At 36.4% G+C, this 27,052-nt stretch overlaps 2 protein-coding genes across 2 annotated transcripts; one reads left to right on the forward strand and one right to left on the reverse strand.

Moving 5' to 3' along the window:
• The first annotated feature begins 4,622 nt into the window (after positions 1-4,622).
• Positions 4,623-9,617, forward strand: LOC104602842 (peroxisomal membrane protein PMP22-like). Its single transcript, XM_010266693.3, has 7 exons — positions 4,623-5,009; positions 5,182-5,280; positions 5,626-5,727; positions 5,858-5,933; positions 7,016-7,086; positions 7,178-7,263; positions 9,192-9,617. Exons 1-7 carry the CDS (start codon positions 4,938-4,940, stop codon positions 9,241-9,243), a joined length of 558 nt encoding a protein of 185 aa, XP_010264995.1. The 5' UTR covers positions 4,623-4,937; the 3' UTR covers positions 9,244-9,617.
• Positions 9,618-16,896: 7,279 nt separating this feature from the next.
• On the reverse strand, positions 16,897-18,259 carry LOC104602843 (uncharacterized). The gene has a single exon (XM_010266694.2). It carries the CDS (start codon positions 17,778-17,780, stop codon positions 17,268-17,270), a length of 513 nt encoding a protein of 170 aa, XP_010264996.1. The 5' UTR covers positions 17,781-18,259; the 3' UTR covers positions 16,897-17,267.
• Between the last annotated feature and the right edge of the window lie 8,793 nt (positions 18,260-27,052).

Below are 27,052 nucleotides of genomic sequence, written 5' to 3' on the forward strand. Positions count from 1 at the left end.
ACTCTTCAATTTTGCTAGTTGCAGATTCTTGTTCAAGGCTCTATTGTATCTTAGGAACGAATTTACCTATAACCCAACATCAAACTAAATAAAACTGAGTGGTGGCAAATAATATTCTAAATACAGTATCTTTGAATGCACCTTAGAGCTTCTCCTCCAAGTTTCAATGATCCTATTCTCCAATAATTATCACTGCTACCTGCTTCTTTCTCATTCTTTCCATCACTAAATCCGACCTCCTCAACTATTTTAGAAGCCTTCAGCTTCGATCTTCTTCTAAAGTCGCCCTTATTCTCAAACATTACCCAAAATCAACAAATTAAAAGAAATTTATTAAATATATTAAAAATCAAAGAACAATAAGAAATAGTATAAAAAATTATTATATTTCTCTATGGACTCTATCAGTTTCATAATAAAGGTTTTTTTTTTTTTTTCAATCTGTAAAACCTCATTTAATTTAATATTTTGATCCTTTTAGAGGGAAGCAAATACAGTCTTTATGGGAAAGTAGGTTAGTGTATCATATATTAGATGGCAAAACTGTGTTCTGGTTCCAGGTCTATGTGATGAAAAATCACGGACTCCAACGAAAATGTAAAGAGTAACACATAAACATACCATCGGAAGAGTATGAAGAAACTTTTCTGAGGTGAGACCAAAGCACTCCACTCTCAATGATTTTCATCGCATGGTTAGAAACATTCAATAGAAACCGACATGAGTAACAATAGAATTAACAGCACAAATTAAAAGAAATTACTCAACCTGAAATTCCAGAATCCAGTTGAGAAATCTTTAAACCTTAGGTAAACCCCAGAGAGAGAGAGTGTGTGTGAGAGTAGTACTACGCACGAACCCGTAATCTAGTAAGGAGCCTCCACACAATGCTGCAATCTGGATAAAAAACTCCTCTATCCAAAGATTGAATGGGAGTCTCACTAATTTCAGGCTAATGGATTCACATAGTCTACTTCCACCTCGTTACAGTACGGATTCCAATTTTCTACCGTTGCTACTCCCTCTCTAGTAGCAGCTTTGAATAGATTCTCACATCGGCTACCCAGATCTAACACTGTTGCATTTTCACCAAAAAGTCAGAGAACAACCCTTTCCATCGCTGGAACATAGGCCATTATATCCTGTAAAATTCCTCCCCGATCAGCCACCTTCCCATCCAGTCTAACCACCATTCTCCATCGCTGGAATAGAGGCCATTCTCCACTCCTCCATGCTCCCCTCAGTCGCCAATTTTGAGCATATAGAACTGTCGCAAATACCTCCTTCTATTTCGGTGAAATGAATTGCAATATCTCCACTTTTCATTTTTTTAGGAAGGGATTGAGAGTTGGAGCTTCTCGTTGCGTGGTGGTGAGTTTTTGAGTTTGCAACTTAGTGGTTTTTCTTATTGGAAGGACAATTGTCTGAATATAAGAAGACCACGTGTCTGACTATATATATATATATATATATATATATATATATATATATATATATATATATATATTTCGTTCTGTTTATTAAAGTTGTGAACCAATCCAACTCAAATTTTTGCCAAGTGTAGGGTTGTGGGTTGGGGGTGAGTCAAAAAAAATGACCCTGACCTTTGTATTATTTTATATGAAAATATATTTTTTCTAACTATATATACATTTTTAAATGAATTTTTACATATTTTCAGTCAATTCTACTTCAATCCAATAATAAATAACTATACATAAAATATATTCATAAAATTCTTTCAAACCCAACTATCCTCCCCAAGCTTGACTAAACATAGCTTGATCCAACTTGAGTCCAAGACTAGCTTGAATTATGTAGGGTTAAATTCGGTTAAGCTTGGGTTGGCCTAGGCTTGACCCCAAGTTTTGTACCTTTAGGGTTGGCCCGGGTTGATAAATTAGGGTTTGACCTTGGGTTGGCCCAGGCTTGACCCCAAGTTTTGTACCTTTAGGGTTGGCCCGGGTTGATAAATTAGGGTTTGACCTTGGGTTGGCCCAGGCTTGACCCCAAGTTTCGTACCTTTAGGGTTGGCCCGAGTTGATAAATTAGGGTTTGACCTTGGGTTGGTCCATACTTGAGCCCAAGTTTTATACCTTTAGGCTATGTTTGGTTTAAAGGAAAAGGTAAGAAAACCCATACAAGCTACGCTTGTAAAGGTTTCCCTACATTTCCTTTCCTTTCCTTACTTTTTCCTTCAAACCAAGGTTGACCTTGGATTGGCTCGGGTTGATAAATTAGGATTTGACCTTGGATTGGCTCGGGTTGATAAATTAGGGTTTGACCTTGGGTTGTTCCAAGTTTGAGCCTGAGTTTTGTACCTTTAAGGTTGGGTTTAGGTTGATAAATTAGGGTATAACCTTGGGTTGGCCCGGGTTGATAAATTAGGGTTTGACCTTGGGTTGACCCAAGTTTGAGACTAAGTTTTGTACCTTTAAGGTTGGGCTTGGATTGACAAATTAGGGTATAACCTTGGGTTGGCCCGGGTTGATAAATTAGGGTTTAACCTTGGATTGGCCCAGGCTTGAGCCCAAGTTTTGTACCTTTAAGATTGGGCTTGTGTTGATAAATTAGGGTTTGACCTTGGGTTGGGCCGGGTTGATAAATTAGGGTTTGACCTTGGGTTGGCCTGGGCTTGAACTCAAGTTTTGTACCTTTAGGGTTGTGATTGGGTTGACCCTCAACCTGACCTAGCCCACCCAAGTTGCACCCAAGTAAGGATTAGCTGAATGCAATAACTGTTCAACAAGCTGTGGAACCAATGATAACTCTAACTCTCTACATTAGTAATAAAATACTTAAACCCACAACTATTTAATTGAGATTAGGTTCTGTCACAGGACAAACCCAAGACCCCTAGTGATTTTTTAACACACCAGTGTTTGATGAAAAAGACAAAATATGTGTTTCATTCCATTTACGTTTATTGAATAAACATTTATACTTTATTTGCTGATAAAATTGAGAAAAGTAATAATTGCAATCGTTTATGACAATTAGTTGCCACTAAGCGCCACTAGGCTCCACATCAGCGTAACAGTGAAAAAATACCTAACTATTTGTGAAAGTTAAAAAAAAAAAACTTCTACAAACAGTTGAGGTGTATAAAAACCGAAGTCCACTTTTGTCATTCTTGATGTATACAAAAGAGTAAGAGAGAGAAACTACTGAAGTGACGCCTATATAGCAGCATTTATTGAATAAACGCCCACTAACACCCTGAAAATATCACATCAAACTGGTATTTGATTAAAGCACTAATGTGTCAAAAAATCACCCGAGTCTCTTGGGTTTGTCTTGTAACAGGTGGTCACATGAAATGTGATTTTTTAATTTCTTATTGTAGGCCACATGCATTAGCATTGGCTACACAGGCTGTGGAACATCTATTATGTTTACTGTTTAGCTAATCCGAATTAATCAATCCTACTCAATTTGTTAGTGGGTAGAGTCTAGATCCAATTTCTTGAAACTGACCCACCTATTATTAATTGGTCAAAATTGCCTAAGCTTAATGATTTTAAAGATGGTAATTGGTAATACCCCGGTTATAATATTGTTGCCGCCAGAATATGATCGGTGAGTGAGTTGGAGTTGGTGGGGGAATCAGCAACGAGGCTCCTGCCCCCTAAGCTGTACTAAATGGATGGTGCAGAGAAAGAAGCAGTTCCTTCTCCTCCTCATCTCGTCTGGTGGTCCACCTAACCTGATCCATTTGACATCATGGGGTTCAAATCGGGTCGGCTCGATCCGATCCGAATTATCATTTTACACTGCTTTGAGTTTAGGCTCAGACCACCTTCCATATTCAAATTTTTACAAATTAAAGCCAAACCCAAGAAGTGGGGTTTGGAAACAAAGGAAAGTGTGCGTGTGCCATCTTTGTCATCTGGAGTGGAGGACTATTCTTCATTCTCATTTCTTATCCATGCCTCAGCCTAAGTTTTGATGAATAGAAGTTGCCTGAGAACTCAAAAGAAAATGAATAGAAGTTGCCTAAGTTTTGATGAATAATAATAACCCAAGAAGTTATTATTATTATTTCTAATCAATTGAACACACTGATATTATTTTGTATTTTCTATTGATGAGATAACAGGATGAAGAATTAAAAGAGGTCAAAATTAATTTTTAGAAGATGGGTCATAGGGGGATGTGAGTGTAATTTACCCTTCCATTAACGGTAGGGGCCGGGACCCAGTTGCTCCCCATTAAAGCATCAACATCAAATGACCTCTCACTCAGCATTTCACTAACAGTTTGATTTACCAAAGCCTTTCTGTCTTTGTCCTTCAATTGGGCCAGTAGTGATGTAATTGTAACCCCGGCCCACAAACCCAAGTACCCAACCACTTTTGAAAGAGTTCCTACTGGACCCAATGTAGCAGACTTATCATTCATCTTCACACGAAAAGATATCCCAATCCAACAGCCTCTGCACGTACTGGACCCACAACTCAACAACTATGTGGCCATCTGATAAGATCAACCCACTGGCCAGATTCTCTTTCAATGAATTGGTGGAGATGTATTTACTATTTACTGTTTGGCCATGCACGTGTATCAGCTTTCAGCTACCCCATTGTAGGGAAATGGGGTCCTCGGATGAATAAATTTATCACATGCTTTCCTGAAACTCGCCCCTTAAACAATTGCTGAATTGCACAGGTGTTTGATACTGTTTCAATTTCTGAGGATTTCTGCAGGGTTTTCAATGGGTGAAGGTAGACTTCACAAAGTCTTCTGTGTTTTTCTCCCATGTTGATTTAGTCGTCAGTCTCCATTTCCATTGACCATACATTGGCGTGCTACCTCTCTCCCTCCCTTTGCTCTACTCCTCACCGGTCACCACACTTGACCCTCCATCTCTCATTCTTCTCATTCTGTTTCTACTCTCAGTTTCTTCCAAGTTCAGACCCTCACTTCTTGATCCAGCCATGTCCGATATCATCAAAGAATCTTGGGATAAATATCTGCTACAGTTGCAACTCCACCCTCTCAGAACAAAGGTATGCCCAAAATTTGGTTTCTTTCGTCATATTTTGCTTCTTATTTCTGAAACTTTCAATTTGAATTTATCTTTCTGCTTTTTCTTCTTTTTTTCTCTGTACAACTCTATGGTGTTGGGTTGTTGGGTTTGATCGCTGAATTGGTTTTCTTTTTCTCATAACTTGTTATTAGGCACTTACTGCCGGGGTCTTGGCTGGATGTAGTGATGCAATTGCTCAGAAGATTTCTGGAATAAAAAAGACTCAATTAAGAAGATTACTTCTTATAATGGTATTCTCTTCTGTATTACTTATTCTCTAATTGACATTTAGTGCCAGGGTCGAACTCAGGTTCATTACTGCGGTAGTGAAAGATGGCTTACTGAAATTGGCGATGATGTGTGATTTAACTCTCAAGAACTCATAAACCATTCTTTAAGGCTATGTTTGGTTTGAAGGAAAAGGTAGGGAAAGGTATGAAAACCTATACAAAGTTTGTAAAGGTTTCCTTGCCTTTCCCTTCCTTTCCCTACTTTTTCCTTCAAACCAAACATAGCTTAAGAGTCTCCTTCTGTGTGTTTCTACCAGTTTTCTGCTTTATGTAACATATATTCTTTAACTTCCAATTGACTTGCAGTTATATGGATTTGCATACTCGGGGCCATTTGGGCACTTCCTGCACAAGCTGATGGACATCATTTTTAAGGGAAAGAAGGGGAACAAGACAGTTGTTAAGAAGGTTAAAACTGATGACAAGTCTTTCTGATGATGTCAAAATGTGCTCCTGTTACCAAAGTTCAGCAGCATGTATTGGATCATTTGACCTAAGATTGATGCAAACTATGTCTTTTTTTTTATACTTTTTTCAGGTGATTTTGGAACAATTAACCTCATCTCCTTGGAACAATATGTTCTTCATGATGTACTATGGCCTTATAGTTGAAGGTATATACTTCTAGTTGATCTTTTGTGATTGACATAACAATTGTGGAAGTCCATGTTTATTTGAATTTGATTGAATAGTTAGCTTTTTTGGATATCCATAGAATGGGAGTTCCCGGCCTGCCTCTAGTTAAAGAATGAATCCATGATATCTCTTCAAATTACCTTCTTGGACATTTGGTGGCATGCCACCTCATTCTATGGTTATTGGAGCAATTCAAGTTTGATGATATTCTGCACATGAAGTTGTTCCTTCTCCTCTTCTCTTACAGCATCAGAAGAGACTTTAAGTTTCAATAATTTTCCATCTTCTGTGGCTGGGTGGAAGTGGGTTATAGCTTATTGATTTGCAAGGCTTATTTGGCATCTGATGGAGAGAAAAATGATCCTTTTGACCGTTCGGTCTCCACCATTACTATACACTTTAAGGGAGTTCAATATAGATATCTTTTTAATATGATTTTATGCTTTTGGCCATTTAGGGAACATTTAATCATAATGTCACTCACTCTCCTTATGCTTTTTTCTTCATTCATGGAACTCTCTCTCTCTCTCTCTCTCTCCACACATGTATAGTTGTTCAAGCTTTATTTTTTCGCTGAAAAATATTAACAGTGTCATGGATTTATTTTTAAGTCAGTTACTTCATGTTTATACATTCTGGTTGTTCTTTCTGACTCTCATTTCTCCATAGTCATCTTCAGAAATGTCACCTGGAATTCCAGTCCCATTCAGGCAAGATCTTATCCAGGCATTAATTCGTTTGATGAGAGAATAGTTGCTACCTTCCCTTCTTTTGGAAGTTCAGACCTTGTATAAAAATCTATATTTATTCAAATGTTAAGTTTTTGTCAAAGATTTCCCTCTAGGTCATAAATGTAAATGTAAGAAAAAGGAATAACACAAGATTATACAAACAATGTATCCTCTTTAGACACAAAATGTGGATGACTAATAATAACATTTAATCAGGAAAATCTAGAAGACTGTCTCTTTTTTTTGGCTCAGAAAGGGCTTTATAGTTCAATTATACTTGCATTTAGAAGGTATAGATTGTTAATGCCAACTTTTTTTTGGCCATGTAGGAAGATCATGGAGCTTAGTCAGGAATAAAGTCCGGAAGGATTACCCTTCTGTCCAATTAACTGCATGGAAGGTATAACTTTAAGCCATCCTTTATTGATGACACAAGAAAGAAACTTATGAATGATATAACAACACTAAGACTTTTTGGCTATGCTTTGCAGTTTTGGCCTATAGTAGCTTGGGTGAACTACCAGTATATGCCCTTGCAACTCCGCGTCTTGTTCCATAGCATTGTTGCCTCATGCTGGTACATAACCTATGAGTTCTTTCAATTTAGTGATTTTTCATCCTTAGTTATTTGCTTCAATTCTTTATGGATGTATAATCAATCCCAAGCAATACCCTGTATTATTTACGAATGTTGCTTACACTGGATGCTTTTTCTAGCATATTTGGGTGAATATTAAAAGCCATTATAATCCTTATAATATGCTTTCTATTACAGATTACAGTAACGTCATAAAATATGTTTTTAGTATGCATCTGTTAAGGATAATAATGGGTTTGAAATAACTGAATGAGTCACACAATGGAGTCCAAAAGGTTGATTGAATTGAAAGGAAGGATTGGTCATTACCGGGTTGCTCATACGGATATTTGCTAATTGTGCCCTTGAGAATTTCTGGACTGTTGTATCCTCCAAAGAAGAGAAGATTTGTGTAAAGCCACAGAAACAGATTGAATGCCACAGATCTGCTAGGACATCTGCATTAATAAGTAGAAATGTTATCGAAGTCATGATTGCTTAGGTTAGGAACCTAGGAGTAACTCTAATAGGAGATAAAATGAGAGAAAATAGACTAATATGGTCTAGTCATGTGCATAGAAGACCTACAACATCCATGTGAAGAAACAATCTGTTGCAAGTTGAAAGGGCTAGAAGGTTTAGAGTTAGACCAAAAATGACATTGGTTGAAGTAGTAAGAAATTATTTAAGCAATCATAATATAACATTGGATATTGCACTAAACAAAACAAAATGGCAAAACAGGATTCATGTAGCCAGCCCCATATAGTTGGGACAAGGTTTAGATGATGATGGTGAATCTCATCAAATAGAACTAGTGACAGAGAAGTGAGGTAACTTAATGTTACTAGTCATTACAGATCCTCTTGACAGAGCTTATTGTTGATACACAATTTAATCCATAAATTCTCTTATAATTTTATCTGCATGCCATGTTAAATGAAGCATTTTTATTATGGTATTCCTTTTTACCATCCAAAGTGCAGTATTGTTGGTTGTTAACAAAATTCCAATTAGGAATGACTCCATTTCAAGATCTCAAATAAATGAACTATTTTTTGTACTTTTTGCTTGTAACTGGAAATTGAACTGTTTTGTATGACCAGTGTGGGGTTCAAATACTATGTGAAATGAAAGTGAACTGAATCTGTTTCACCTTGCATCCAGACAGGCTTTTGTTATCAACTTGAATATCATTTTGGATGGTAGGATAGTGGTTCACTTGATTACCTATCTAAAAGGAAAGTGTAAGGAAAATAGTAAAGATTGATTCAGCATATGTTTCAAAACCAAATATGTCATGCAACTGATTACCATAGTGGAAGCATACCTTCAAAAGTAGATATATAAAAGTAAAACTTACAATGGTAAATAGAGGACAAAAGGATTGGAAGAATCTAACCAAGGTGCATGATAACAAAAAAGCAGGCACCTGTGAAGTTTGCATAGATCATTCAGCATGAGGCCTGTTGAGGGAACATATGCCTTTATGGGAAATATGTGAGAGTTGATCAGTCAACAATTCACATAAATATCATTGGTCCCATCTATGTTGCTTATAAATGAAATAAGATAATGAAGCAATTCACATAGATAGCATGGGGTTGAGGCAAAGAAACTGTGATGATCCTTTGGATTTGAAAAATCCAAGAGTGCTGATTTTTTTTATCATTTTAAATTATTAATAAACTCAAAGGGTACTATTCATATTCCCTTATGGCATGGAGTTGATGTTTGAAAAAGTCTGACAGAAGCTAGGCTCATGCTTGTGCCATATACCGATGTGTTTAATTCTGTCGAGTACTTCATTTTTCCTTCTTTGTATGCAGTTATGTGTCCTGTATATTGCTTGCATTTTAATCACATTATGTACCAGTAGTTGCTAACATGTTCCAATTTTCCCCCTTTTTTGTGTTTTCCAACCTTAGGGCAATATTTCTGAATTTGAAGGCACGATCCGTTGCTATTAAGAAGGCATAAAAAGGATGTGTGGATACCCGCTTTCACTTTTAAGTCTGGTTATTAACGAGCTGTTGTGTAATGCTTATATAACCTGCTTTCATTGAGATAACAAAAGATGGTTCCTGAGGCTAATGCAGGTTAATTTCTTAATTCATGCTTGTGCTTTTCTCTTGTGGATGGTAACTGTAAGGATACTCAACCAATGCCATGGTTCTTTCTACCAAGAAAAACACCAGTGCCATGGCGGGAACATCAAGTGCATGCTCAGCTGGTCTAACTCATCATTTCATGCCTGAAAATACATCTGGTAAGATGATCATGGACATCAAAGCATTTGTTTTCATTGTCCAATCTCATGGAATGGATGACCAGAGCTACCTTTCATGGAGCTATTGCTGGTGTCCTCCCTCTTGGTATAAATATGACATGATAATCCAGTGCCTACCATTGTCTGTACTGCACTCGGTGTGATGATGTTGGCCTGTAACGCTTGTTGATTTTGCTAGACTTGGTCTTGCGAAGATTTGCGCCTGAAATGTTAGCCCAGCCTGGTGCTGTTTGGGTTAGGATGTCAATGCATTGGACTGTGATCTAGGCCAGTTCTGATCAAGCTGGATTCAAACCATAATGTTAAAATCAGTTAATAACACTTCTCTAATAGTCTAATGGTTGATACTTTATATGGTTTAATGGTGGTGCAGTTAAACTCATTGTCTCCCATGATAGTTGATACCTCCTTTTCACTTACAGTGTTGGGTAAAGAAGTCTTTGGCTAGGTTTGATTTGTGTTTTAAGGACATGAACAACCTTTTCAATTAAATTTTAATTAGCCCCTTTTTTTTCTGGGAGAAGGCCCACATGTACGAAGAAGATCGTGTTTTTAGAAAGAAATCAATGGTTGAGATTGCTCATGTGGCTAAGGCTCAGTTTGGAAAGAGTACAAATACAATTATGTACTGTGCAAATACATACAAAATTATAGGTTTTGTACTCTACAAATTTGTATTTGTACTCCTTCCCAACTGAGACTAAAAAAGGGCAGCCCAGTGCATGAGGATCCCACCAATACGGGTCTGGAGAGGGACAGATGTACACAGCCTTACCCTTATACATACAGAGAGGCTATTTCCAAGATTTGAGTTTTGATCACCCAAGTCGCAATGGAGCAACTCAACTGTTGTGCTAAGGAGGAAATAAGGAGAATGTGTATAAAAAACAAAGGAGAAAATAATAAGGAGAGGGTCCACATGTGACAAATCGTCATAATCATTTAAACATTGTTCCAATCATATGGGGTCAGCTACATGAATCCTGTTTCACCATTGTGTTTTGTTCACTGTCATGTTATGGTTAAAGTTAAATTATGAGTGTTTAAAACATATTTCAACATATTTTCAAGAATTCAAAGAACTTAATACAAAAGAGCAAAGGAGAAGGAGCCACATTTGAAACCAAGGTTATGAAATAACCTAACTCCCAAGCATAATGACCCCGAAACTGATATGAATGGATTGATACATAGTTACATATTAATACATTGCGATATTTTGAACCTTACTTAAAACGAGATTGAATCTGCTCCTCACAGAGCGTACCTCACACCAATCTCACAGTACCTCACACCATCAGCCGTACATGATGTTATCATTTATGGGAAGATGTTCCCAATGCACGGCTGTGATGCACTGTGAGGTTGGTGTGAGACATGCTTTGTGAGGAACAGATCCAAACTCACTTAAAACTACCTCAAATATGTCCAAGAACCACTTATGAGTCAAAGCAGCCTGATCCTCCACGTGCAGCATGTGAATTTTCTTCCCTGGTTGTGGCCTTGTGGGCTCGAAGATGGGGTCGAGCCACCTGATGGTGTGGATGACTGTACCACCCCAAGATCGCACCGTATCTCTTTTGGGTGGGTGGAGATGCTAAAGCATTCAATTCAAGGATAAGAGCCTGAGCCCATGGGGTAGAAATCCAAACTCCAGAGGGCTCCATTGGCCACACCATGGAACTGAGTCTCCCCAGCACATATGCCAGTGACTGTTGAAGCAAGAGTTCATGAATGATGGTTAACAATCCTCACTTTCTCAAAAAGAAGAACATAGTTAGTATATATGATATTAAAAAAAAATTGTACTTTGATTAGATTTCACTACTTCAATCTTGGGCCCCGTTCACTTTCTACTAGGAAGTTGCTTATCCGGGTAAATGTATTTATTCATATTCTTTTATTTCCTAGGTAAATATGACAATGACCATTTTAGTCATGAAAAATCATTAGTAGAAGGGGCAATTTTGTCTCATGCAAGTATTGGCAACTTTCCTCTTACGTGAGAAAGTTATTTACCCACCTAAGAGATGAGTATCACTTACCCCGAGAAAATAAATCATTCGTAAACACCACATAAATCTAGAAAAAGAACATGAATATCTTGATCAATGAGAACCAAAATCCTATTAACCAACTTTCTCCTCCTTTCAAAATCCAAAAAACAAACAAACTCTTGATGCTATCTCCACTCTTATCACTCCAGTTTCTTCAAATCTTTTACTAGATGGGAAAAGCCAGGGAAGAAGAACTGTTACCTAGGAATCAAGCTTCAGATATTTTGGCGCATATCGCCTTACTCAAAGCATCGGTATTCGTTAGTTCTTAGACTTCTATGTATCAGCCTATTCCAAAAGTTGATACTCTAAACCTTGCCTAGAATTAGAACAATTTTTCCTTTTTATCTCCCTCCCTACAAAAATACAAACTTTATTCCTTCTTCCCCCCCCCCCCCCCTCCCGCCTTTTTATTTCCTTTGTGAAGAAAATTCGATGTGGTATGGTTCTGCTTTCCTTTTTTGGTTAAATTTGGTAATGGAATCATGTGACGTAATTTGAAGGGAAAAGGTGTGTTTGGGATACCCTCAATTCAAGCAAATGGGTACCAAAGATCGACTTAGCTTCTATATTAAAATGTAAAGATAAGACAGAATAAAGGGGGCACAGTAGACAGTACAGCCTACTTTATAATTTATGACATGATGCAATATCCTTTTCATTCCAGAATTCATTTTCAAGATTATTTTTCCCTTTATTTCGTTTCCTTTGGCTCCAGAGAAACAGGCGGAGCCCCGGTTTGAAAATTTCCCAAACCACAAACCTCTCTGGTTGACATAATTAACCATGGTCGGAATTGGGTCATTCTTTTTTTCTGGGGGTAGTATTTTAGCATTTCTGACCTTTTTGCACCAAAAAGGCAACAACCTCTCTCTCTTTCTCTCTCTCCATTTGGGACAGTGGAACCGGTTCAACCTCCAATCCGGTTCAGATTAACATAACTAACAATGTATAAGACTGGATCAATCACACTGACCCAACGACTATTGGGTTAGGATTGATTCAGCATTAACCAGGTGTTGGGTTAAGATTGAACTGTGCTAAGCCTGACCGTTGGTGTTTGATATACTCTCTTCAATTATTCAGGGCGGGTTGGTATTACTTCGGGTTGAGCTAAAACCGGTCTCTCTTACTCTCTCCGTTGGTTCATTTGGTCACCGGTTCAAGTGTTCAGTCTGGTCCTGCCCAGGCTTCTGGTTGAGCTAAAACTTGTCTCTCCTTCTCTCCATTGGCTCATTTGGTCACCAGTTCATCTGTTCAGTCTGGTCCCGTCCGAATCTGCAATACTGTTATTGATTATTCTTGTTAAGGTATGACTGTCCTCTTTTTGGGTTTCTTTTTCTTTTGAATTTCTATTAAGGTTTCAAAAATCAACCCGAAAATGGAATTGCTTTGACCACTGGTTTGTGGGTTAATGGTTTAACTGTTCGGTCTAAATGGATCAGCCTGTGATGTTTTTAAAAATAAAAAAATTGATTAAAAAATCATTCACTGAGTCAAATGGCTTAACCGTTCAACTGTTTGAACGGTTCAACTGCCCGAGTCAGTTATGGTTTTATGGTTTGGGATCTTCCGACTGACTTTTATTTTGTGTTCCAATGATATTAAGCAAACATGAAAAAACGGCATCTTGTGAATGGTGACTGAAAATCCAGACTTCACACTCAATAAAATAAAAAGAAATGATGATCTAAAATTCTTTTATATGTCTGCTCATCACAGCCTTCATGTGCCTTACAGTCCACTTGTTATTAAACAAGAATTTCTTTCTTTGGTTTGGTGGGAGTGACCATACTATAACTAATATAACAATATTGCAGTAATAGTTAAATAGCTTAGAAAGGTAATTATTTTTATTATTTTTTTAATTTTCGTACTTTCTTATTTGAACAAATCAAATGATCGAACCAGATGGCTGAACCCTTCGACCGGTGATCCAATCATCAAAATGGTTCTACAATCGGTCCAAGTCTGACAACATTGGATTAATATATTAATTTCATTGGGTCTCAACTGGTCTTGATGCAACAATGGAATGATGACTTGATAGCATTTGGAAATTGCAAAACTTAGGCCCCGTTTGGTTTGTAGGAATAGGGGTCTGGAATGGGAATTGGAATGGATTGTTCTGGTTCCAACTGTTTGGTTGAGCGGAATTATTGGAATCTCATTCCCATTTCTGATAGAATGGTAATACCCATTTGAGGGAATGGCCATTCCCTATCCCCTTTCTTGGAAATTAAATCTCATTCCTGCTGATTCCAATTCTTATTCCCATTATTGTATGAATCAAACAGACTATAAAAAGAGATCATTCCAATTCTGATTCCAAAAAATTTTGATTTTAATTTCAATTCCGACTACAAATCAAAAGAACCCTTAAATGTGTTGACAGATGGTATCTGGGTTTTTCTTTGCAAAGTTTTGCAAAGCATTGAATTATTTTCTAGCACTAATACAACAATACTCACTTGTACTGGTAATAAGAAAGTTGAAGTTTAAAATAAAAAAAAAATCAACTTAAAAAATTAAAATAAAAAAGAAATAAAAAGACGGATAGAATCATCATAATTTTAATTAGTTGATGGAGAAAGGTGTTTTAGCAAAGGTGAGATATAAGGGTACCCACAGATTATGAACTTAGTGAGTCATCTCACTGTTTTCTTTTTTTAAACCTTAAATAAGTTTGTATATTCACAGCATCACAAATGGACACAGGAATTTTCACTAATATATTGATTTCATTTTTTTAAAAGCAATATACTAATATCATATCTACTAAGCAATCAAACATCTCTAACAATTAAAATTTAAATGAAAAAAAAATTCAAAACTGAAATACAACCAGGATTTAAATTTTTTCTATGAAGTGTTTAATGAAGACTTTCTGGTTCTAAAATTGTTTATTGCATTTAAATATTTATATGATTCTCAACTTCACCAAATTAAATGGTGTATTTCAAAGACTTGATTGATTCTTTGAATTATGATTTAGAAGCTGTATAGCATTTATATAATTGAAAGTTGAGAATTTTTTTGCATTAATCAAAGAAGTATGTGACCATATGGCATGACTCGGATCCCTATATTTCAGTAGTTAAGCTTTATGAGTTATGACTTCCCTATCACTAAAATATTTAATATGAAATTAATTGTCTTACATAGTATGGAAGTATAAACTCAAGATAGGGCTGCAAGTCTGGTTGTCTGAAATCAATTTTAACTAGATCAGGCTTGGGTTAAGGTTCGCGTCCATTGAAAATTTAACAAATTCTCAATCCAGCCTGACCCATGTTGTGCCCCTGATTCATAATTATTTGATTAAATTAATTTTCCTAAATTTTAAATGAGATTAAATAAGATCAAAGTTTTGCAATTAAGGCTCAGTTTGGAAGGTGTATAAATACAAATATGTACAGTTAAAATGCATATAAAATATAAGATTTTGCGCTTTATATATTTGCATTTTTACTCCTTCCACAAGCCTAAGCATTTGATCGGGGTGCGGATTAGATGGGCACCCGATCAAACTAAACTAGAAAGCTAATCCGGCTACATGGTCTCTTTAATTATCAAAGCTCTAATTTTTAAAATTAGACAGAAAAAAAAAGAGAAAAGTGTTGGTTTGGTAGGAAAAATTATTTGGGGCAATAAAAGAATGATCCACATGGGGTGTAACATACAAGAGTTTATGGTTGGAAAGAGAAGTTTGATGTCCTGATCAAGGGATTTCTCTTTGTGTTAAATATCATTGGACCTAACTACACCTAACAGAAGCTATTATAAGGATTCAATGCCGAAAAGAATATAGAACATTAAAATAACCGATATTTTAATGAAATCTCTAATCCCATGTTTGGGGGTGCTTATTTTAGGCTGGAACCACACCAATAAGCACTTATATGCAGTTTGGAAATAAATCCGTATAAGTGCTTTCTTAGGAAATAAACCCATTTTGAATAGGATAAATCTATGATGTGTCAAAGTTTTGATCAATCAAAACTCATCCATGAATTTTGATAAATAATACCTGATTGGTTATCATGTTTATGATATCAATTGATTGGTCAAAAAATTTTCAGATATCATATCTTTTGCATATTTGAATAAGCTCAAAATTTTGCCTTTTTTTTTTTGGTTGCATTTTTGTCTGACTTAGCCCATTGTATAAGTTTCAAAATACCTGTACACACCACTAAGAAGCACTTTATCACCGGACACTCCTAAACAGTTATTAGGATAAGCACTTAACACCTATTAATTCATTAAACACTCCCAAAGAGGAGCTAAATATTCAAACATAAACAAATAATTATAATACCATATAAATCCCTATCCAGTATCCACTAATGCTGTGTTTGGTTTGATAGAAAATACTAATGACAAAAGTTGATAAGGATTATTCAAACATGCATTAAACATTTCAACATGCATGTGAATGCTCTCTGAAATTCATGAGAGAAGCCTCTGCTGGTTGCACCAATAGCTGCTCTCTATGTGTCCCACCCTGCAGGTTTGTGACACTTACTGGCTGTCAGGCTTCCACTCCTTCCACCTTTTACATGCATACATGGCATATCCCTGTGTTCCCCCATATTATTCTTTCTTTTCCAAAAAAAAAACGTAAAAAAAGCAAAAGTATTCAAGAATCAGGAATCAATCTTGGAAGGAGAACTCTTCATCCAATAAAGAGCGTCTCTTTCCCACACCCACTTCATGTCCCTTCGTGTTCAAAAATTAATTGCTCCACCGATTTGTCGCGACGACAGAAATGGAATGCTTTGTGTTGTGCACGTAAACCATCGTTTCGCGTTTGGACGTCTCTCTTCTCCCTTGTCTGTAATTTCTGATTCTGATTTTTGAAGGGCTGAAGGAGGAGTAACCAGAAAACAAACCAAACAGAACCCAGAAAGCGCGTTTTTTCAGAAAATCCACATGTTTCCGCAGCCCATCACTTCAGCAATATATATTAAAGCTACGAGGACGAGCCTACGACGAAGATTCATTCTCATCAACTTTCACATGAAACACATCATCATATACATCCATGCATGGGCATGCACGTGTCTGTCTCTTCCTTCTTAGCTCTTATCGTCCATTTCTTACTTTTTCAGTTCTTTCTTTTATCATTCCAACCTCTATCTTTTCATTCCATATAAGTATATAACCCTACCCATATTCATCCATTCATTCATCTCTATCTGCTGGTTCAGTCCACACACAGAGAAAGAGAGAGAACAGTGAAGATTCAAAAGACATTGTTGTCATGCAAACAAACATCAAATGAAACACACAAAAAAAGGGATTCCAGCTTTTACGTCTATCTGCTTCAAGATGGGTTGTCCATGGAATTTTACAAGGTTAACAGAACAGCTACAGGAGAAATGAACAAACAACAAAAAAGAATAAAACTAAAAAAAAAAAAGAAATGAAGATAAGAGAAAGAAAGAGCGCTTCAAACGTTTTGTTCACTCTTTCTCTGCCATGTGTGGTTCATTCTCTGGTCACTTACCAGTCTACAATTCCTCCCTCCTCCCACTCTCCCTCGAGAGACTCGTACATGCGCAAAAAAAAAAAAAAAAAAAAAGAGCGTACGCTTGCGTCCGTACGTAATGAGCCACGAATTCAGTTCCAATGAAAGTGCGCCACGTGTATCCCTAACCCTGCTCCCCTCTGGTCCCTCGCATCTGTAGCCACTCTGCGAGCTGCTTCGGGTTGACAATACCGGCGATATGGGTCCCATCCGCCTTCAGTAGTCTCGCCACGTCGTCGTAGCTCGGATGCTTAACCGATGCTGCTGCGTTCCTCGTCGGCGGCTTCAGCTCCGCGGCTTCTGCAGCCTTCTGTTGATGGTGGTGGTGGTTCAGGATGCCCGGGTTCGGTTTTCTGGATTCGATGGGCGTTGCCTCCGCCCGAGCCGGGTCCCACTTCTGACCAAGAAGTGTCCCCTTTCTAAGGAACTCCTGAGCCAGATACCCGGCTAGTAGCTTGTTAGCCGAAGCCGGCTCTTCCTTGGAAGCCGTCGTTGTCGTGGTTGACACTTTGAGGGCGTGGGCGTCAAAACCCTCTCTCTCTTTACGCTTCCTTGACACCCCGGGCGTCAAAACGCGACGGGGGTGGTGGTGGTGGTTGTTCGACATTGCACTCGAGGATCGCTCTGTGGAAAGCATGCCACCTCAGCTCTAGGAATTTTAATTTTTTAAAGGGTAAGCAAGAGACGAGAGAATGGGAGGCCCGCTTGGTTATTATGACCAGTAAATATCATTAACAAGTAAGGCTAAAAATGTAAATCTGAAAATAATAAAAAATAAAAAAGAAGAAAAATATGTTCGAAGCAAAAATGAGAGAAAGCGACAGACAGGAAGGCAAAGAGAGGGCGGTGAAATCGGATCGGCAGGTCCGACGCCAGAACCGACGGCCTGGACGGATTTACGGTACGGGCGGTGGTTTTAGGGGTGGTGCCGCCGTGGATGGGCAGCGGAGAGCGGAACGAGATGGTGAGGCCGGGGAGATTCGAGATGTCTATTTCGACTTTCGACAAGAGAGAGAGAACAGGGTGCGAAAGAAGTGAGGAGAGAGAAATGAAAAGCTAGGATTGAGAGAGAGGAGGGAGAGGTCAGGAGTGTGGGAGAGAATAAAAGAGAGACTATGAGGGAAGCGTAGTCGGTTTATTTATAGGATAGGCATTAATCAAGTACCCTCCTGTTTCGCTAAAATATCCGGGATGCCATCGAGTGTTGTAGTGACAGGTTTGCCCCTCACAAAACCGCATGGGAGTCTTGTCATGTTTTTTAGCCGTTGGATTAGGAAGGAATCATCATGTACAATGAGGAGTAGAATAAAAAGGTACGCAAATCCCAAATCAACAAGATCTTTATCAAAATCGAGGGAATCAGTGTCTACGGACTGGCCTTGCCACAAGAACACCACCTGTTGGAGTTATTTATAGCAAAACTGCTCTTAAGTCTTGAGTAGACTCCTATCGTACGTTGAATTGGATCTGACTAAGAGGGCCCACTGTGGTGGATAAAAATACGGCTAGGAATACGTTTTTGAGACAACGTCGGTGGTCCCAACTCCCAATTCCATTGCTCATCAAAAAGAAATTAGAAAAATAAAAAATCTCAATTCCGTCTAAATTTTAAGGGTGGATTTACAGACAACCGTTGATTTGATATGGCCCACAAGCATCATCATGGCGCGTTCCCATGTCCCTTCTAAAGACGAGAGATCGTCTACAGTAGAAATCAACATGATCGATTGGCTCTTAGCCGTTGGATTTTCCTTTCGCCATCCAAGTGAATGCAACAATGTTTTCAACTTGATTTCTTCCGAATAATTTCTTCGGTAGGACCCGTTAACGGTAGGATCTGATCAATCATCGATTTTGAGAGACTCGAAGTCGGGTCAGACCGTCAATTGGCCCTAACTTAAGCCGGGTCAGTGTTAGTTGACTTCTATATTTTTCCATTTGCACGTGTCACGTGATTGGAGCAATTATCACTATTGCCCAGGTACTGGCAGTCTCAGAAGGGGGTTCCCATCGTATGGATCTCATGGGAACGGTCCAGATTCTCTGAATTTATGAGACTTGTGGATCCAGACCATTTTGGGCCGGCGAATGGACCATGGATGCACCTCATAATTTTCTTCTTGTAAGTAATAAGTAACACATGTGACACGTGTGGGACACATCAATGAAATTGAGTGGTGACATTTCCTAGTTTGGTAATATCAACCATCTAAGGGGGCTTTATCGTTTGTCCGTTTATTTTGTTTGCTTCATTATTTTATCAATGGATTGGAGCATACCTTTCCCTAGAATGCTTGATTGTCATTTTCATAGACAGAGGCAAGATGTGTGCGTGTGTGGTGGTGTGGAGAGGAAGAAGAGAATCCCGGGGTGGTAATGAGTAAATGACAGTGACTGACATACCAAGTCACTAGCATCCCTTGTTTCTCCTTCATCAATAGGATTTTGCCACGTGGCAAGAGTGCCTTGGTAATCACAGTACCGCGAGGGGGAGATGGGATGAGGCTAACATTTCGTGCTTGACACCAATAAAAAAGAAAATGAAATGGCCCCTGTGTTCGTCTTGCCTGAACTTTTTATCTTTACAAAAATGCCCTTCCTCATGAAGAGATTCTTATATTTTCACCACCTGTTCTTGCCTTCTTTTGTACAAAGACCCACAAATTTCAACTTTGAAGCCACAAAGACCAGCAAAACGGCCTGGGACCACAAGAATTGAGAGACCGAGGTGGCACTGGATCGGGTTAAGTGGTAAGCCCATGTGTGACCCGATCCTATATGGTTAGGGTCGGGTCATCCTTAATCGGGTTTGGCCAAAAGGGAACTCATATTAAATCTATTAACATCACAGCATTGAAATGTATGTGTATATAGGATTGAACTCATATTAAATCTATTAACCTCACTCATCCTTAATCGGGATAGGTGCACCATGGACTGAAAGATAGCAAGGATTGGGGTCAACGATGCTTCAAATTGGGTTCGGGTTGAGCCAAACCCAACTCATTGACATCTCTAAGACCCGCCATTGAACATGTCCGTCCTACCATGAAAATTGAAACATGGTTCAAAGTGGTTCTAGTTCCACCATTGTCTCAACAGACCCGTTCATGGTGGGACCTGTTCTTCTTCTTTGTATATAACACGTGGCAAATGAAATATTATAAAAAAAACTGCCGATTAGACAATGGTGTATATATATGTATATATGTATGAATATATAATCCCAATTGTCAGAGATAAGATTTATTTCTAGGAAAAATTTATACTGACATGATACCAAAATAGCTTTCAAACCAACCACCCCATGTGAATTCCGATAAATATCACGTGATTGGTTACCACTTCTTTTGTAAGAATTTTGGATATCAAATCTAATGGTGAATGAGTAGCTACTAAAATCTAGAAGTTATTCACAAACCAAATGGCTGAAATTTATCTGATTTTTCAGTGAGGTGATATATATTTTAGGTGAGAGCAAGGTTGATAGTATCAATATGCACGTGTAATATGAACCATGGCATCTCTAGAAAGGTCATTATCCTTCAAAAGGTATTTCATTGAGTTCGGATCTGCTTCTCACATAGCGGTTCTCACTCTTAATACCAACCTCACAGTATGTCTTAGCTGTACATCGGAAACATCTCCCATAATTATATATTATTAGTTACGAGGGCGGGAGATGTTTTCAATATACAGCTGACTTGTACTGTGAGGTCAAATGTGAGGAGGGCTCTTTGAAGAAAAAATCCCGATTTATATATCATGATCAATATTTTAAACCTTGGTTGAGGAGGGGCACTTAATTGCAATTATAAAGAGGGCACCCTCATTGTAGCCCATCTCTTTCTACTATCCATGGATGGATAACAGGATAAGAGAGAATTTCTGGTGATTTTCCAAGGTTCCCACTTGGCCTTCCAAAATTGGGGGAAAAGGCTTTATCAATATTGGTTGGTGAAATATCAACCCTTCATATTTGATGGCTGCTTATCTTCTAATAATTGAATAATTTATGTTAATTATTGAGTATAACTTATAAGATTTCGCAAGTTGTTTGGGAGCTGAATTTTAATTGATTCTTTGCTCACTTTGTTGTGAAAAGAAGGAAAGAATGTCATGGGCAACCTTTAACGGCAAATAGTGGTATTATTAGAAGTAGACTAACATTTAAGACAAGCTTACAAAAGAGAGAGTGAGAAGAAAATCAAAAAGAGAAAAAGGAAAAGTAAAAAGTTATTTAATTAAACGATATAAAATTTTAGTCCACCCCCACAAATCTTACCTCTACGGTTGAGGTAGGTGTCAGATCGGAATTGATGCTAATGCAAAGCGTGGGTATTGGTGTTTAGGTGGAAGTGTTTGAAATTTTGAATTGTTGTAGATCTATAGTGGAATTTAAAATTCTGAGGTGGAGTGCAGTCTACTTATCCCCAAGGTTTAAAGTATCGGAAACGTCAAATGTATCGGAAAGACAATTTCAAGAAACGTATCGGGATATGCATTGGATACGCATGCGTATCAGAGAAAAACTAAGATACGCATAGATACACTAGGAAACTCTATAAATACTTTAATAAATCATAAAAATATATCAACAACACTAAATAGAAGACCTCAAAGAGGTGTATATACATTAAATTAATATATTTCATTGGTTTTATGAAGAAATATATTATAGCTAATTATAATTTCATTAAAGATCCTATGCATAACTATAATTTATAAATTAGAATTCTTAAGTTTTAATGTTTTATGGGATGAGAAAAACCTGATACACCCCCGATATGAGTTCGATACGCATGAAAAAAGAAGAAACGTCCAATTTTCATACGTATTCTGTATCGGTTTTTCAAAGATATGATACGATACGCCCTGTATCAGACGTACCGTATTGAAATTTTAAACCTTGCTTATCCCTATAACAAAAGGGAAAATCATCTATTTCTTTAAATTCATTTTATTTTATTTATTTACAATATATAAAGTGGGTACTTTCCCTAGTTTCACTACATATTATAAAAATTAAATCAAAATACCAGATATCATATATGATTAATACTTACTTTCACACCTACATAGTACATGCTCTTTGTCTACCCTTGAAAGGACCTTTGGTTGTGTTTGGTTTGACAAAAATAAGAGAGATACAGAAAGTTGAGGTTCAGTTTGAAAAGAGTACAAATACAAATATGTAGAATCCAAAACCTAGGCTCGGTTTGGAAAGAGTACAAATGAAAATATGTACAATACAAATACATACAAGATAATACAAATATAAGGTTTTGCACTCTACATATTTGTATTTGTACTCCTTCCGAAATGAGCCTAAGGAAGGAGTACAAATACAAATTTGAGAGTGCAAAACCTTGTATTTTGTATTATTTTGTATGTATTTGTACTATATATATTTGTATTTGTACTCTTTCCAAATTGAGCCTAATGCTGTGTTTGGAAACAATGCAAATGGAGTGTAAATCCTTGTTTAGGGTAAATTTGTACTCCGGTTCACTTTAGCCTGTGTTTGGCAACATTACATTTATATATGCATTGACAAATGACAAATCAATACATATTTATATTGATAATAAGATGTAAAAGTACATCAATAAAAAATAAGTAAATTTGCATTCAAGTGGACTTTTGATAAAAAAAAAACATGCTTTATTGGAATTTATGTTTGCATCCATTACAACTAAAAGTCTGTTTGATAAGAAGGTAAATGCAAATACGTAGAGTGCAAAACCTTATATTTTGTATTATTTTGTATGTATTTACGCTGTACATATTTGCATTTATACTGCTTCCAAACTGAGCCTTGTATGAACCGTTTTACACTCTACATATTTGCATTCCCAATTATTTGCATTGTTTCCAAATGCAGCCTAATGAAAGTCCTTGACGGATTTCACAAAGTTTGTTAATAACTTTCTCCCAACTTTTTATTTCTCCTTATTTTCTATCAATCCAAAAGGTCAATATGTTTTGGTATTATACATATTACACTATAGAAGGGGGGGATTAAAGGGTGGGGAATGGGGATAGAGCAAAATAAAGGTGAGGTCTACTGACCTTATTACATAGAGGCTGCAGTTAAGCACGCATGTTCCATCTCAGCCACTGAGTCATTGGCAAGAAAACAATCAAGGGTCCTAAATTGTCCGCTAGGTTGGTCCCAGAAAACAAAATGGGAGAAAAGCACTTCTCAGTTGTCATTATTATGTATTATAAGGAAAAATTTTCGAGTGGGGTTAGGGTTTGTTTGGGAACCGAATAGATGGAACTGAGCCACTGGGTCAGATCTTCACATAGGGCCCAATGTTGCAGAAAGGAAGCAGGCTGCAAATTTAGAATCCCCTATTTCGTCCTTGTTCTTTATTTGAAATTTCTTGTAAAAATTCATAGTTGTTTGTTCATATTGGAAAAGTCCAAATGCATGGTTAGTTATGCGTCCAAAAGCTTGAGTTGTCCCAATCAAACCATTAATAATGCAGCAAAGAATAAAGTCGCAAAAATTTCCTACAATGTAAAGATTACCAGCTTGACTTCCAAATCTTGGTTGTACAAAAGAAACCATTAATATACAGAAGTTTGTGCTTTAACAAGTTCTTTTAATTTAAGGTGAGATTTCATGGAGTATTATACAAGTTTGTTTAGTTGTCGGTTGTCTTCTCTTTAGTGAACTTTTCATTATATGATAGAATCACAGAATTAGCCTTGTCTAGCTACTTTTTAGTTTTTCTGGTGCATGGAAGACATGGGTAAATGAGTCATGTCACATTATCATAAGCCGAAAGTATAGAAAAAGGGCACTTCACTTTATGAATTAGTAAAGCTATCATAACCATGTCCTAGAGAAATAAAAATTTTGTTAAACAATGCAAATTAAAGGGACTAGAAGGACCAAGTAAGGAGCAAGAAGGATATGAATTGGAGAAACTAGAGATGATTTAAGCAGAGTTCATAATTTAACAATGGATATGACATTGAATGATAAAATAGGATTCATGTGGCCGAGCCAATTAGGATAAGGCTAAAATGATAATGATGATGACAACAACGACAACGACGACGATGATTAGGGGTGGCCACGAGCCAAGATTCTCATGAGTTATTCGAGCTCGGTTCGACTTGGTTTGGCTCAGTTTAAACTGAGCTTCGAGTCGAGTTCGTGCCTGATATATAGGCTTGTTTGCTAATCGAGCCGAGCTCGAGCCTAGTGAAGCTCGGCTCGTGAGGTTTGCGAGTTTAATCGAGCTTATTATAATAAATAAATATTTTTTATTATTGCACACATATACATATATAAATATATATATATATAATAAATAATTTTTATTATATATATAATATATTTATTTTTTATGTATAATAGTAAATACTTTTTATAATTCTTATTTTTTTGTATGTAAAATAAAAACATTTTTTATATGTATATATTTATTTTTATATGTGTAATAATAAATAATTTTTATAATTCTTAATTTTTTGTATGTAAAATAAAAAAAAATAATATTTATAATTTTTATTGTTTAGAAAAAACTTGGCTTACAATGCTCAAACTTGCGAGCTTTGAACCGAACCGAGCTCGATCTCAAGCTCGAGCCTAACACAATTTTAGAATCCACCAAAATCTATCCTGTAAATCTGATCAATCAAAACCACTCCCATGAATTTTGATAAATTGTGTGAGAGTCTGACCAATCAAAACTATCCATGTAAATTTTGATGAATTCTCATTGGTTACTGTACACGTTAGAATTAAGTTGGGGAGATCCGACCCAATTGCAAATCGGATAAAACTGATACAAAAGGATTTGTACTGTATTAGCCAAGGCCACGGGTGCCTTCAAAATTTAATAAATGATCAACATAGGCCCACCCAAGTTGTAACTTGTAAGGGAGTATAGGTTTGAAGAACAGAGAAATATGCATAGAATCTGACAAGAATGACAGGTAGAACGTCCATCCTCCTCTTTCGGTCTGCCTAACAAAAAAATAAAATAAAGGATAAGCATTGCTCGAACTTTTCCTATGCTTTTCGAAACTTCTACTTTTCAAAAAAATAAGATTGGACATTTCCTGTCACAGAAACCCTTCCATCAAATGACAAAAGATAATTCTATGCAACTTAGGCTCCATTTGAAAGGAGTATAAACACAAACATGTAGAGCGCAAAATTTTGCATTTTGTATGCATTTGTGTCGTATATATTTGTATTTGTATTCCTTTCAAACTGAGCCTTTGGAAGGAGTATAAATACAAATTTGTACAGTACAAAACCTTGGATTTTATATTATTTTGTATGTATTTGCACTGTACATATTTGTATTTGTATTCTTTCTAAACTGAGCCTTAGGCTCTATTTAGAACTTAATGAGATGAAATTGAATGAGGAGTTAATACCTTATATATAGGACTTAATGAGATGGAATTAAATGAGGAGAAATGTAATAATTAAAATTACATTCTATACCATCACAAATAGAAGAATCAAATTCAAAAATATGGTTTTCTGGTTAAGAATATATAGGATTCAATGAATGTTAATGAGAGTTAAAACCTTAAATGTAAAACTTAATGGGAGGGATTTGAATGAGGAGAAAAGTGGTGGTTCAAATTATATTTTTGTCCTTACAATTAGAGGGATCATATTAAAAAATTGGGGTATTTTAGTCAACAAAAATTTCACACTCCCATTCACACTTTTAATAGTAATATATATTTACATTTGCATTCTTCCCAAATGGAGCCTTAGGTTGTGCTTGGTTGTAATGCAAATAAATTTACACTGATGCAAAATCATGGTAGTGCAAATGATTTGAGTATAAATTTTGACTTATTTTTGTTTCAAATTTTAGCTTATTTTGTTTGATTGGAGTAAAAATGAAGTAAATTAGGATATGAAGCAGAATAAAGTAAAATCCAAAACAAAATTAGATGAGAATTTGCATTTTTTTATATTTGCACTCCTATGCATTTATTTGTACTAGTGCAAATATAATTGCACTGCAACCAAACACAGCCTTAAGTTTTAAAAATATCTTTATGTAATAGATTCTGAAAATACCAACTATCTCATCCAAGGTCTAAGCATTTCATTGTGGCTTTTCTCTTCATATAAAAACTCAAAATATCAATTTTTCTTTGGTCATTTACTAAGACATTCCCTATAGTTAGTTTCACATATTACTAAGACCTACCCTATACTTTACAACTGCTTTACTTGATTCACCTTCCGTTGGAAGTCGTTTGTATATCCGTTTGTAAATGACTGTTTATTCCAAAGTTACTTGAAATTAAGTTGTTATATTACCCTTTTAGGAAGTAGGAACAAAACCCTCCCCACATTATTTTATTTCAAAATTAAAACAAAAAGCTAGCAATAGGGAAAAAAAAAAGAATAAAAAGGAAATAAAGAAAAAACAGAGGAAGATAACAGAAATAAAAAATAAAACTAAAATAGACAACAATAGAAAAAAAATTATTATCTATTTTATTTTTTATTTTTTATTTTTTTTTTATATTTTAAATCTACATATCAGTTATTTATCTTCTTCTAATTATTTTGGTCAAACAGGCAATAGGGTCAAAAATATCATTTTACATAACCAACAATAATAAGTAAAGCAGTTGCAAAGTAGAGGGGGAATCTTAGTAAAACATAAACCATAGGGTAGGTATTAGTAATTAAGTGAAACCATAAGGAGTATCTTAGTAAATTTTCTTCATATAAAAATAAAGTCACTCTTCACTCCTTATTCCTTCCCTTGTATAGCTTTATATGCTAAGGCTCAGTTTGGAAGAGTACATATGCAAATATGTACAGTGCAAATACATACAAAATATAAGATTTTGCACTCTATATATTTGCATATATACTCTTTCCAAACGGAGCCTAAAAATTCT

The sequence above is a fragment of the Nelumbo nucifera genome, chromosome 1 (genome assembly GCF_055504915.1).
Source record: "Nelumbo nucifera cultivar China Antique chromosome 1, China Antique-T2T, whole genome shotgun sequence".
NCBI classification, from domain to species: domain Eukaryota; kingdom Viridiplantae; phylum Streptophyta; class Magnoliopsida; order Proteales; family Nelumbonaceae; genus Nelumbo; species Nelumbo nucifera.